At 47.5% G+C, this 12993-nt stretch overlaps 1 protein-coding gene across 1 annotated transcript; it reads left to right on the forward strand.

Moving 5' to 3' along the window:
* Nucleotides 1-593: 593 nt before the first annotated feature.
* On the forward strand, nt 594-12637 carry LOC135522116 (mediator of DNA damage checkpoint protein 1-like). Its single transcript, XM_064948097.1, is given in 12 exon segments — nt 594-633; nt 1232-1370; nt 1855-2484; nt 2635-2713; nt 2890-4430; nt 4772-6194; nt 6789-8580; nt 9363-9524; nt 9681-9863; nt 10117-10242; nt 11253-11366; nt 11369-12637. Coding segments are annotated over 11 exon segments (6384 nt in total). The 5' UTR covers nt 594-633; nt 1232-1243; the 3' UTR covers nt 11576-12637.
* Nucleotides 12638-12993: the final 356 nt, after the last annotated feature.

Genomic DNA, 12993 nt, shown 5'->3' on the forward strand with positions numbered 1-12993 from the left:
TGTATATTTAAGAATGGTATGCTCTTACTCTTCCCATTCAATTGTTATAATATTAAAGGAAACAACATAAGGGAACGTTAATGAGTTGGGAAATGTGTACACCGTTTAATGTATTCAAATACTACACGTTCATAAAAAAACGGAGAACAGACACTAGAGGGGGAAATGGCTGTGTAAACACGGATGAAAATGATACCGGATCCCAAACTATCCGAATAACAATGGGAAGATTCACTCCTATTCCTATAATAAAGTAAAATGTCATTGGATCGCTCCGAATGAGGAAAAGGCGCTTTAGTGGAGATACTACACGCCCCTTTGTCTTTACAGCGCAGTAAAAAAAAATGTCGAATTCGTATTGCATGGCTGGGTGCCCAGGGTAGGCGGAGGTTTTAGACCATTCCATTGGTCCTTCCGTGAAATCTCGAGTCACTTGTTGCGCCAAGAAATGCCCAAGTCATTCCTTTCATGTCCAATCAAGTCCTTTATAATAATGATCGAGGTTCTTTTACCCAATCATCACAAATCAGAGCATAACTGACAGCCGTTTCGATCAATAATATTATGGTCCCACCCAACGAAGGCGGGCAGATATTCTACCGGAAATGCACATTGTTTTTCAAGGCATGCACGGTAAGTGTGCTGTTTTAAAGAAAAATTGAATTTCCATGAACAATGTGTTCTATTAACATTTGCACACATGCTTGAGGCATTGCTCGAGTATTTGTAATACACTGGCATTTGATGATTGCTTTAGCAATTACCTTTGCTGTCCTGTATTTTGTACAGACGTTTCCCAGTCTCCAGTCCAGAGACATGACATGAACTGGACTGTGGGCTAGATTGCTAACTCGCTAACGTTAGACCATTAACCTGCCTTTGAATGATCGAATTTGTAACTAACTTTAACGTCTCGAGCTGTATTCAAAACGTTAATTCATGACCACGATTACCATTTTTTGATGTTACTGATCAAATTGCTAACGTTAGCAAGTTATCTCCCCACCTAGCTGGCTTGAAGGTAAACCGTGTTATTTATGGTAATTGGTGGCCTTGTTTACTGAATAAGTGACGGATAGTCACATTTAGAAACGTTCTGCTAACTTAGCTAGTTAGCTTGCTAGCTAACTATTCGAACGTTAGCTAGCCAGTGCATCCTGATAAAACAATCTAGTTGTCAAACTAATTACTGTTTTGCTGCCATGTTTTCTGTCCCTTTGGCTGATTTTAGATTGAAGGGTGAATGGAGGCAACACAGCTGATCGATGACTCAATATTGGAAGAGTCAGAGGAGGATGATGATGGAGAGAAGGGAGGAGAGCCACTGGCCAAACTCAGGGTGTTAAAAAATAAACACATCACAGAGACTGGTGAGTAGAGCCCAGTTATGGCCCCATCCTTTCTATAATCTTTTAACCTTTACAAATATGCCTAGACTTGTACAACATCTCGCATTGCTGGCATTTTGTAGCATGCATTGCTTTCCCTCTTACTTTGTTTAATCAACACATGATTTGAGATATTCAGCAGGTAGTTTAGTGGTTAGAGCGTTGGGCCAGTAACTGAAATGTTGCTAGATTGAATCCCCGAGCTGACAAGGTAAAAATCTGTCGTTCTGCTCCTGAACAAGGCAGTTGACCCACTGTTCCACGGTAGGCCGTCATTGTAAAGAAGAATTTGTTCTTAAATGACTTGCCTCGTTAAATAAAGATTAAATAAAAAAATATATATACAAATTCAAAGTATTTCATGAAATAATTATATCAGTTTATGACATGTTTATATTGCTGCTAAAAGCAGTATTTTATTGATACCCCCCCCCCCCCTCTCTCTCTCTCTCTCTCTCTCTCTCAGAGTTGCCTCTCTACCAGGGAGAAAATGTGTTGGGTCGAAACCCAGACTCCTGCTCCCTGCCCCTTGTGGCCCGCTCCGTATCCAAGCAACACACCATCATCTCCATCTCAATGTTTCGCGGCAACCGTCGTCATGGCAACGTTGCTGCCATGGAGACAGAGGCTTTAGTGTGGGACCTGGGCAGCATGAATGGGACTAGGAAGGGCCGGACCAAACTGACCCCTCACGTCCGCTACGCTCTGACCGAGGGAGAGTGTGTGGTAATAGCTGACATCCCCTGCCAGTATGTCTCTGTGGACCAAAGGGGGGGACAGGGGCACATGCAGAACCCGACAAACGCACACTCTGGAAGGGAAAGGAGGTCAGGGCCAGACAGGAAGGCCCAGCTCAGAGGAAGCCCTAGCGGCCAAGGTCTGGGACGAGAGACTGGCACACCGAAGACTGAGGGTAGAGGAGTTAATGGAGAGATTGGGGCACCATCGTTAACTGAGCTGGGTGGAAAGGGTAAAAATCTGGCCAAACCCCTGTCATTTGAACAAACCCCCACACAGCCTGAGAGGACACTGGTGCCTGAGTCTGACTCCGATGGAGAGCGAGAGGGACGGAGAGACAAACGGGGAAAGTACTTTGGTAAAATGATGTTTATTATTTCACTTGCTGTAATCTCAACACATGGTGCTCTCATCTAGCTTTCTTGCAGTGTTTTGTAAATACCTATTTCTCTCCTTTCTCTCTCTCTCTACCTCTCTCTCTCTTTCGTTCTCTCTCTTTCTCTGTTAGTCTCTGATTCTGACTCGCATATGTCCAGTCCCACCTGTTCTACTTTCCTCAGTCCTACAACCAAAGTCATTCCAGAGAGGTGAAGTTCCCATCCATCCATTCATTTACACTTCAGTAACCTGATATCATCACTGAACACTTAAGTATTGAATTATATTACTATAACTATAAATATATCATATATATTAGAATACAGTGGGTGTTTGTATTCCGTTGTTTTCAAAGTGAAGTCTCCTTTCCTTGTATGTCTAACAGTGAGGACGAGAGCCCCATCACTCCCTCCTCCTCTGCTAAAAACAGACCCAAGAAAATAGTGAGCTTCAGTGATGAGGAGAGTGACATGGATGGACCGAGACAGCAGCCCAGGAGAAGAAGAGCTCAAGTGATAGTGGACGACAGCGAAGAAGAGGAGGAGGAGGAGGAGGGGAAGGAAACTGGCAAAAGGACAAGAGTAAAGGAGGATGTGTCAGTGGTGAACCAGGTCAGTCAAGCTGAGAGAGATCGATTAACCCTCTCTGCACCAATGGTGTCTACAGAGGACACGTTTAACATGGACAGTGACACAGACGTAGAGGGAGAGGAGGAGATGGGGCTGTCTGCACCTGTAAACGCTGTTAAGCCACCAGCCGCAACAGAACCTCCTACTACAGACTCTGACCCAGGCCAGATCCACATGGACAGTGACACAGACGTAGAGGGAGAGGAGGAGATGGGGCTGTCTGCACCTGTAAACCCTGTTAAGCCACCAGCCACAACAGAACCTCCTACTACAGACTCTGACCCAGGCCAGATCCACATGGACAGTGATACTGATGTAGAGGAAGGGGATACTATGGATGGTGACTCTAAGTTAATGCTAACGGCTGCCGATGTGGAGAGGAAACCAGTAGATTCTGTCCCAGTTGTGCAGCCAACAGAGATCCACCTGGACAGTGATACAGACGTGGATGATGATGTTGTTGTGTCAGACAGTGCTACCAATGTTACCTCCTTCGTATCCGATCCGGCTGAGAAACCAGACGATCCTGCCCCTGCAGTGCCACCCGTAGAATTCCACCCAGACACTGACACAGATGTGGAAGAGGAGGACACAGACACACATTCCAAAACAGTTCCAGAATCAGATTCTAGTGGGATCAGAACAGGGATTGCTGGTCCCCAGGAGATCCTTTTGGACAGTGATACTGATGAAGAAGACAACCCGTTTACCCCTCCGGCCAGCAGCAGAACAGCGGAGCTCCTTAATCCACCCACCAGTGTAGGACCTGCAGCTGCTGCTCCTCTGGAGATCAGGTCTGACAGCGACACAGACTTAGAGGAAGACGCCACACAGACCATGAACCTTCCTCCTCCTAATGTCACCACGGTAACGGAGGATGCGGTGTTAGCGTCGCGACTGGCTGTGCTTCCATCACCCACAATAACAACAACAACCGGTGCTGTTACTAAGACAATCGCTCTCAGGTCTCAGGACTCTGATGCTGACACAGATGCTGAGGAGGAGAGGTTGGAGCCCAAACCCCCCCGGTGTCGGCCCCCAGCAGGGATGGTCCCGGAGTCGGACCTCAGTGAGCCCAGTGACTTCAGGGTGGACAGTGATACGGAGGAGGATGGACCAGGGGAGGCAGGCCAGGGACAGACTGCATGTCGGCTCAGAGAGGGGGCAGCTGGCCCTGGGCTGCTCCCCCTGGGGGGTTCCCCTGGCCCTCATCAGAAGTGCTCCACCCCTTTGGCATCGTCAGTACAGGAGGAGATGGAGACTCAGGCCTTCTTCTGTCCCTCTGACCCCTTCAGACGTAAGTCATGGATTGTGTGGTTTGCATCTTAAATCACACCTGATTCCTATAATGTACTGCTTTTGACCAGGGTCCAAAGGGCTGTACGTTTGTTTATGTGTGACTCTGTGTTGTTGTTTTTGTCGCACTGCTTTGCTTTATCTTGGCCAGGTCGCAGTTGTAAATGAGAACTTGTTCTCAACTGGCCTACCTGGTTAAATAAAGGTAAAATAATAAATATAGGGAATAGGGTGCCATTTGGGACACAACCATGGACTTTGACCAGAGATGATACATTTCCAGTGGAAACTGTGAATCTGCCGTATTCATTTGTAACCTGTCTCTCTATCTTTCCTCCTCAGGCCCAGCTCTCCCTCCTGTGCTGAGGCCTACAGCAGCATTGTCCTGCTCTGCATCAGACAGCCAGGAGGACGATGACTTTGTGGTGGCCGAGACCCAGTCATTTGTGTTGGAGGCCCAGAACCAGGGCCATCAGAGCAGCCTTCCAGTGGAACCAACCCTGGATTCTACGCAGCCCTACGGTCTGGAGCCTTCGTTGGGGGAGGACCGGGAGGAGCAGCCCAGCCGAGGCTCCTTCCAGCTGGGTCTGTCAGACAACATCCACCTCCAGGCCAGGGAGCAGGCCTCAGAGAGCACCCAGGCATTCAGCTTCCCAGGTGGGGATTCTGACCTGGAGGCCACCCAGACCTATGGATCTGGAGGGGGGAGCGAGGAGCCTGGCCTGGGCCAGAGGTCTGCGGTGTTCGGGAGGAACAGGCAGGTGGACTTTGCCCTGGAGGCAACACAGGCTTATGCTGCCCAGCCTCGCAGTGACACAGAGGAGGAAGATGAAGAGAAGACACAGCCCTTGGAGTTCCCCACCCCGTCTAATGTTGCTACGACTGAAACCCTGCCCATGTCTGCCTATGAGGAAGAGGACGGTGAGGAGGAGGAAGATTTGGTTGGGGCCAAGCCCCTGACCCCAGTAAGGAGAGGGAGATCTGGAGAAGCGAGGGAGAGAGAGGAAGAGGAGCAGGAGACCCAGACTGGTGAGGTGCTGACCAACCAATACCTCTCCACAGCTCAAACTCTGGACATGGTCCAGGAGAGTGATGATGAGGAAGAAGCCAAACCAGACTCGCCCAGAAGAAGACGGACCCAAAAACAGACAGTAGACGAGGAAGAGACACAGACTGTTGGCTCCTACCTCTCCACTGCTGAAACTCAGCCCATGTTTATTGCTGCTGCTGCTGAGGATGATGATGATAATGAGGAGGAAGAACTCAAACCTCCATCACCCAGAAGGAGGGGAAGGTCCCAGAGAGGGAGAGTAGAAGAGGAGGAGACACAACCTAGTGAGTTCCTCACCAGCTCACACATCTCCACCACTGAAACTCAGCCTATGGGTACTTGTGACACTGAGGAAGAGGAGGAGGAGGACACCAAAGCTAAAGGACAGGCTCAGAGAGAGCGAGGGAAAGAGTCGGAGGCTGGGACAAGCGGTGTCAGCAGTAGAGGTAGAAAAGGAGCTAGAGGAGGAGAGGAGGAGACTCTGAAAACGCAGATGAAGGGGAAGGCTGTGAACACCGCGGGAGGCGGAGGGAGGAGAGAGGTGTTGCCTGAGGAGGAAGAGAGTGAGAAAGAAGAAGAGGCAGAGGTGGTTGAGCAAGGGAGGAGGGGAAGAGGAAGAAAGAGTGTGAAACAACAGAAAGAGGGAGAAAAAGAAAGACTTGAGGAGGAACGGAGAGAGGAGGAAGAGGGAATAGAGAAGGAAAGACAAGAACAGCCTGAGAAGGAACGGTTGCGGAAGGAAAAAGTAGAATCAGAAAATGGATGGAGAGGGATGGAACAGGAACTTCAAGAACAAGATGAGAGATTAGAGAGTGTGGAAAGAGAAGAAACAGAAAGGATGGAGAGGGAGAAAATAGAACAGGAGAAAAGAGAAGAAACAGAAAGGATGGAGAGAGAGAAAAGAGAAGAAACAGAAAGGATGGAGAGAGAGAAAAGAGAAGAAACAGAAAGGATGGAGAGAGAGAAAAGAGAACAGGAGAAAAGAGAAGAAACAGAAAGGATGGAGAAAGAGAAAAGAGAAGAAACAGAAAGGATGGAGAGAGAGAAAAGAGAAGAAACAGAAAGGATGGAGAAAAGAGAAGAAACAGAAAGGATGGAGAAAAGAGAAGAAACAGAAAGGATGGAGAAAGAGAAAAGAGAAGAAACAGAAAGGATGGAGAGAGAGAAAAGAGAAGAAACAGAAAGGATGGAGAGAGAGAAAAGAGAAGAAACAGAAAGGATGGAGAGAGAGAAAAGAGAACAGGAGAAAAGAGAAGAAACAGAAAGGATGGAGAGGGAGAAAAGAGAAGAAATAGAAAGGATGGAGAGGGAGAAAAGAGAACAGGAGAAAAGAGAAGAAACAGAAAGGATGGAGAGAGAGAAAAGAGAAGAAACAGAAAGGATGGAGAAAAGAGAACAGGAGAAAAGAGAGCGGCTTGAGAGGGAAAGGAAGGAACGAGAAGAGCAAGAAAGACTGCAGTGCGAGAGGACAAAAAGAGAAAAGAAGGAGAGATTAGAGGAAGAAAAAGAAAGAATAGAGCGGGAGAGGAAAGAAATAGAAGAGAGGAACAGACTGGAGAGGGAGGAAAAAGAGAAGCAAGAACGATTGGAGAGAGAAAACAGGGAAAGGGAAGTGCTTGAGCGATCGGAGAGAGAAAGGGTGGAGAAAGAGAGGATAGAGGGAGAACAAGCAGAAAAGCAAAGATTGGAGAAAGAAAAAATGGAAAGGGAAGAGAAGAGAAAACAGGAGAGAGAACTATTGAAGAAGAAAAAGGAAGAGAATGAGAGAAACATGAAAGAAAAACTGGAGAGGGAGAAGAAGGAAAGAGAAAAGAGGAAAGCTGAGGAGAAAGAAAAGGAGATAAAAGAACGACAGGCGAAGGAACAAGGAGAAAAGGAAGCCAAGAAAGACGACGAAAATGAGCTAAAAACATCCAGGAGAGGTCGCAGAGCAACAACCAGGAGAACCGTCACGGTTCCACCCACAACAGAACCACAACCTGAACTTAATATTCTGTCCAGCACACCAGAACCAGTCCCAGCTAGTATAACTAGGTCTCGCTCCAACTCTTCCAACTCTGTCAGCTCTGAGAGATCCAGCATAGAAACCCTGGGGAGCAGAGGGAGAGGGGGCAGGAAGACCACCAGCACCACAGAGCCAGCCCCGGGTCCAGACAACCCCACCCGCAACAGCACCAGGAGAAGGACGTTGGTCGGGACGGTTGTGGCTCCCCCTGCTGCTGTGGAGGTCACAGTGCAGGACATTCTCTCCAGCAAACAGTTTGTTGCCAGGAGAACCCGCTCCAGCTCCACCAACTCCCACAGCTCCACCAACTCGGAGGTCTCCGCCTGTATCGTGGATAGCGTGAGCTCTCAGAGCAAAGGGAGGGGAGGAGGGAGGAGGAAGACTGGGACAGAGTCTCTCTCCCCCAGTAACAGGCAGAGTGAGCAGCCTCCAGCCCCCAAGCCCACAGCCAGAGGCAGGAGAAGCCAGAAGGTTGAGGATGAGGTTCCACACCCTGAGATTAATGAGAAGGCTGATTCTCAGGAGGCTGGTGGTACCACTAGAGGGCAGAAGAAATCTGCCAAAACCAATGAGCCAGACCCTGTAGTAGCAGATGAAGAAACCAGTCCAGCCCAGGTAACAGAGAACTCCCCCGCTACTAGAGGGAATGGAAGAGGCCGGGGCCGAGCCGGCCAGAAAGACAACACACCTGAATCCACCACTACAACAGCAGGAGGGGACACTCCAAGTGAAGAGGGAATGGAGTCTAAAACAGGTGGGAGAGGGAAAGGGAGGAAGAGGGGGCTGGAAGAGGAGGAGGAGAACAGTGGGTTCAAGGTTCCCCGGAGGAAAGCCAAGGTTCAGAGGGGAGGGAGATGCAGGGCAGCAGAGGAGGAAGGAGAGAAAGAGGAGAAACCTGCATCCACTCCAGCAAAGAGGGATAGAGCCTCCACTGCACAGGTGAAAAAGATAGCAGAGGAGGAGAAGAGTATGGAGAGACAGAGTGAGAAGATGGAAGAGGAAGAGGCTGGTGCTGTGCAGAGGAAAGTCCGAGGCAGGCAGTCGACGGTTCAGATAAAGAAGAAAGAGGAACCTGTTTTGGACTCTAATTCTGTGGTAATGTTCTCTCTCTCTCTTTCTCTCTCTCTCCATCTGCTCCCTTCTAATAGACAAGCCTTTGAAAAGCTATGCACTCAATTTCTGTCCACACCCAGCTCCACTCTCTTCATACACTGACTCAGCCATTTCCCACTAGAGTAATGATTTCAATTAACATCATTCAGTGACTCCCAAGGCATCCATCTCTCTCTCTCTCTCTCAGCCATGGGAGTACTCTGACATCTCTCTGTCCGATAGGAGTACTCTGACATCTCTCTCTGTTAGGAGTACTCTGACATCTCTCTGTCCGTTAGGAGTACACTGACATCTCTCTGTCCGATAGGAGTACTCTGACATCTCTGTCTGTTAGGAGTACTCTGACATCTCTCTGTCCGATAGGAGTACTCTGACATCTCTCTGTCCGTTAGGAGTACCCTGACATCTCTCTGTCCATTAGGAGTACTCTGACATCTCTGTCCGTTAGGAGTACACTGACATCTCTCTGTCTGTTAGGAGTACACTGACATCTCTCTGTCCATTAGGAGTACACTGACATCTCTCTGTCCATTAGGAGTACACTGACATCTCTGTCCGTTAGGAGTACACTGACATCTTTGCATAACAGCCCTAGTAATAAATTAAGTGGTTCAATGTGCGTAACTGTCAGTTTGTATACACCCTGTATTACTGACTAATGATACTCTCTCTCTCTTTCTTCCTCTCTTCCCCCTCTCTTCTCTCCTCCCGCTCACTCTCTTCCTCCTCTCTCTCTTCTTCCACCCCCTACTCCTCTGCTTCAGGTGCCCCAGACCCCTACAGGTAAGGGCAGAGGTAAACGTAGGGCCCCTGTGGAATCATCACCACTAGCCAGGACTCCTCGCTCCTCCTCTGCCTCTCCCCTGTCCTCCCTCTCCTCCCCTGGGACACTGGGCCCAGCGAGGGCCGCCACACAGTCCTACAAGGTAAGCTAATAGACATATCTGTGCGTGTTTAGTGTGTGTGTTTAGTGTCTGTGTGTGTGTTTTGTGTCTGTGTGTTCGAGCATAAATCTCTGATGCACAGTTGTGTATGTGGGTTTTGAAAGCCCTCCCTTCCTCTGCCTCACCCCCCCCTCTCAGGTGTTGTTTACAGGAGTGGTGGATGAGGAGGGGGGGAAGGTGGTGTCTTTTCTGGGGGGCAGCCTGGCGAAGGGCGTGGCTGACATGACCCACCTGGTGACTGACCGGGTCCGACGCACCGTCAAGTTCCTGTGTGCTGTGGCCCGCGGCGTGCCCGTCGTCACCACCGATTGGCTGGATAAGGTTAGTCCCCCCCCCACCAGGAAGTGAAGATGGGCCTGAAGATTGTAAAAATAGAATGCACATCACTGTTATGTGTAATGGGGTGGTTGGAGTTCTTTCTGGAAGTGCTTTTGTACAATTGGGGACAATTTTGTACAAGACCTTCTGAGACATTTTTCTCTTAGTGTAATGGCTATCTGATCATGGTTGGAGTCAGAGCCTAGTTTTAGCCTCAAACCCTTCCCCTCTTTCTTTGCACTCTCTCCCCTCTCAGTGTGGTAAGGTGGGCCGTTTCCTACCTACTGACAGGTACCTGGTGAAGGATAGGGAGCAGGAGAACAAGTTCAGCTTCTGTCTGGAGGAATCACTGAGGACCGCCAGCACCCAACCTCTACTACAGGTACACACACTCTCCTCTCCTCCATCCATCCATTTGCCCAATTCATCCCTTTATGTTTGTGTGTTAATGTCCCAACTCTGTGTGTGCGAGTGCATCCCCCCCCCTGCTGTGTTTATATCTTTGTGTCTCCCATCCATGTTTATTCAAATAGGCAATGCGCACACACCCCCCTAGGAGGGCGCAGGCACTAGGCAAATAATGACTCATAGGAACCCAGGTATTGTTCTGCATACATACATTCTCTTGAGTCATTTAGATGGGTTTGTCACTGTGTGAACAATCCACACTTCCCGATGGCCTCCTTTTATCTACGACTACACACCATAGACTGTTGAAAACACAAGACACACTAAAGCCGTGTCCTGAGATGATGGGTTTCTGTATAATCAAATGTTATTTGTCACATGCTTCCTGAACAACAGGTGTGGACTACTGAAACGCTTACTTACGGACCCTTCCCAACAAAGCAGAGAAAGAAAATAGTTAAACATGTAATAATAAAAGTAATAATATATACACAATGAGTAATAATAACTCGGCTGTATACAAGGACTACCAGTACCAGTTGATGTGCAGGGGTAAGAGGTAGATATGTACATACAGTGTATTCAGAGAGTATTCAGTCCATGACCTATTCCACATTTTGGTATGTTAAAGCCTTATTCTAAAATGTATGTTTTTTAAATTATCATTTCAGTCCACACACAATACCCCATAATGACAAAACAGGTTTTTAGATTTTTTTGCAAATGTATTAAAAATCAAATAAAAACAGACCTTATCACAGGCAAGCTGCACTAACTATTAATGTTGTGGTTGTGTTTAATGGGCAGCTCTCCCATTAACTCAGTTCTGACTGAACAGCAAGCAGGCTATTATCTATTATCTTATTCTTTCCTTTTTACTTCCTGTTTATAAAACTGTCTTCTTAGCCTTTGTGAACGCACTGTTTGTACATTTTAAAGGGGAAAATTAAACTCCAAATAAGAGCATGCCCTCTCCTCTCTCAGGGTTATGAGGTCCATGTGACCAGGTCAGTGTTGCCAGAGCCAGCCCAGATGAAGGACATCATCGTCTGTAGCGGAGCTCGCTTCCTCTCCACGATGCCCTCCCTCAGAAGGCCCAGGCCCGGACCCTAGTGATATCGTGTGGGGAGGACTGGTCTCTCTGTGCTCCTGCACTCTCTGCTTCTCTCCCTGTCCTCAGTGCTGAGTTCCTGCTAACTGGTATATTACAGCAGAGAGTGGACCTGGTAACCCATGTCCTCTCAGCCCCCAAACCCAGGGCCCAGCCAGGAGCCAAAGGCCAGGCCAGGGGGAGGAAGAGAATGTAACAAAGACCAAACTCACCTGGGTGGTATTCATTAGTGCATACTGTAGCAAAACCATATGCAACAGAAAACAAACACTAGTGTTTCTTATTGGACAAGTTCAGGTAATCCCTCCCTGTTTTAGTCTGTTTTCTCCCGTTAGGTTAATATGACCCTGTCTACAGGGCCAGGGAGAAGGCATTACAGTTCCAGAGAAGACCACAGACGTGTGTGTGTGTGTGTGTGTGTGTGTGTGTGTGTGTGTGTGTGTGTGTGTGTGTGTGTGATGGCATAGCATGGAGCCTCCACCTGTATAGAGAACAGTAGCAGGACCAGGCCACAGAGGAGTGGTAACTACAGTACTACCACCCTGGAGGGGCTGGAGACCCATTAGACACCTGAAAGAGGGGAGGATTCGGATGTACAAGAGACAGTGGCAGCATCCCAAATGGGACCCTATTGCTTACTTTTGACAAAGAGCCCTGCACTATGTAGGGAATAGAGTGCTATTTGGGACACAGACGTAAAAGGCTGGTGAGAGGAGACATCCACCTGTATGACCAAATAGACTAGATAGTTGAGAATGTATTCACTGATAAGAAGACAAACAAACCCAAGAGATGGAAATCTATTCCTATGTTTATGAGGGTAGAGAGAAAATACATGCAGAGAAATGCTCTGAATATATTTGTGTTCATAAAAAATTATATAAATATGAGTTAAAATAGAGGAGACAGAGTAATAGATGAGATAATTTACTGCCTATCCCAGTCATTTATTTATGTCTCTTCCTCTTTTCCTGTCTTCCTCCCTCTCCTGATCCTTTATCTATACTGATTAAAAGCCATCCTCTCGCCTTTTGTTTAAAGATAACAAATATATATAAATATATTAGTGCCTATTTTACGAGGATAGCGTTGAATATACCAGGTATCTGTCTTCGCCAGCTGTGATTGCTGAATGGACGTCTTCAATCTTAGAAAAAGGACCGAACGGATTGTTTTAAAGCTGCTCGTCCATTTACATCTTTGTATGTCTAGGAGTTATGTGTCTTTATTTACCGACCAATAAACCTTTTGTACTGAACCTCTGAGTGATTTGTTAAATTGTGTTTGTATTTTTTGGGGGGTGGGAATTTCTTATGCCATATGTTTAGATGTTTTATAATATTTTGGCTACCTGCCATTTCATGAAGTGTTTTTAGGCCAATTATTGGCCGTCAATGGACGAATGTTTACTGTGTTCTGTCACTTGATTTAGGCATAGTCTGGGCTTTGGGATGTTTTAATACATAATAGATATACTCGATTGAGGTTGAATTAAATCCCTTGACACAGCCTTCACTTCTACCTCTCAGCTGAGTAGCCTATACACAATGCAGCTACTATAACGTTTTGTTAAACGAAGATCAATTCCTTCAGTTAAAAAGACAAACAACCAGC

Source organism: Oncorhynchus masou, chromosome 30 (genome assembly GCF_036934945.1).
Source record: "Oncorhynchus masou masou isolate Uvic2021 chromosome 30, UVic_Omas_1.1, whole genome shotgun sequence".
NCBI classification, from domain to species: Eukaryota; Metazoa; Chordata; class Actinopteri; order Salmoniformes; family Salmonidae; genus Oncorhynchus; species Oncorhynchus masou.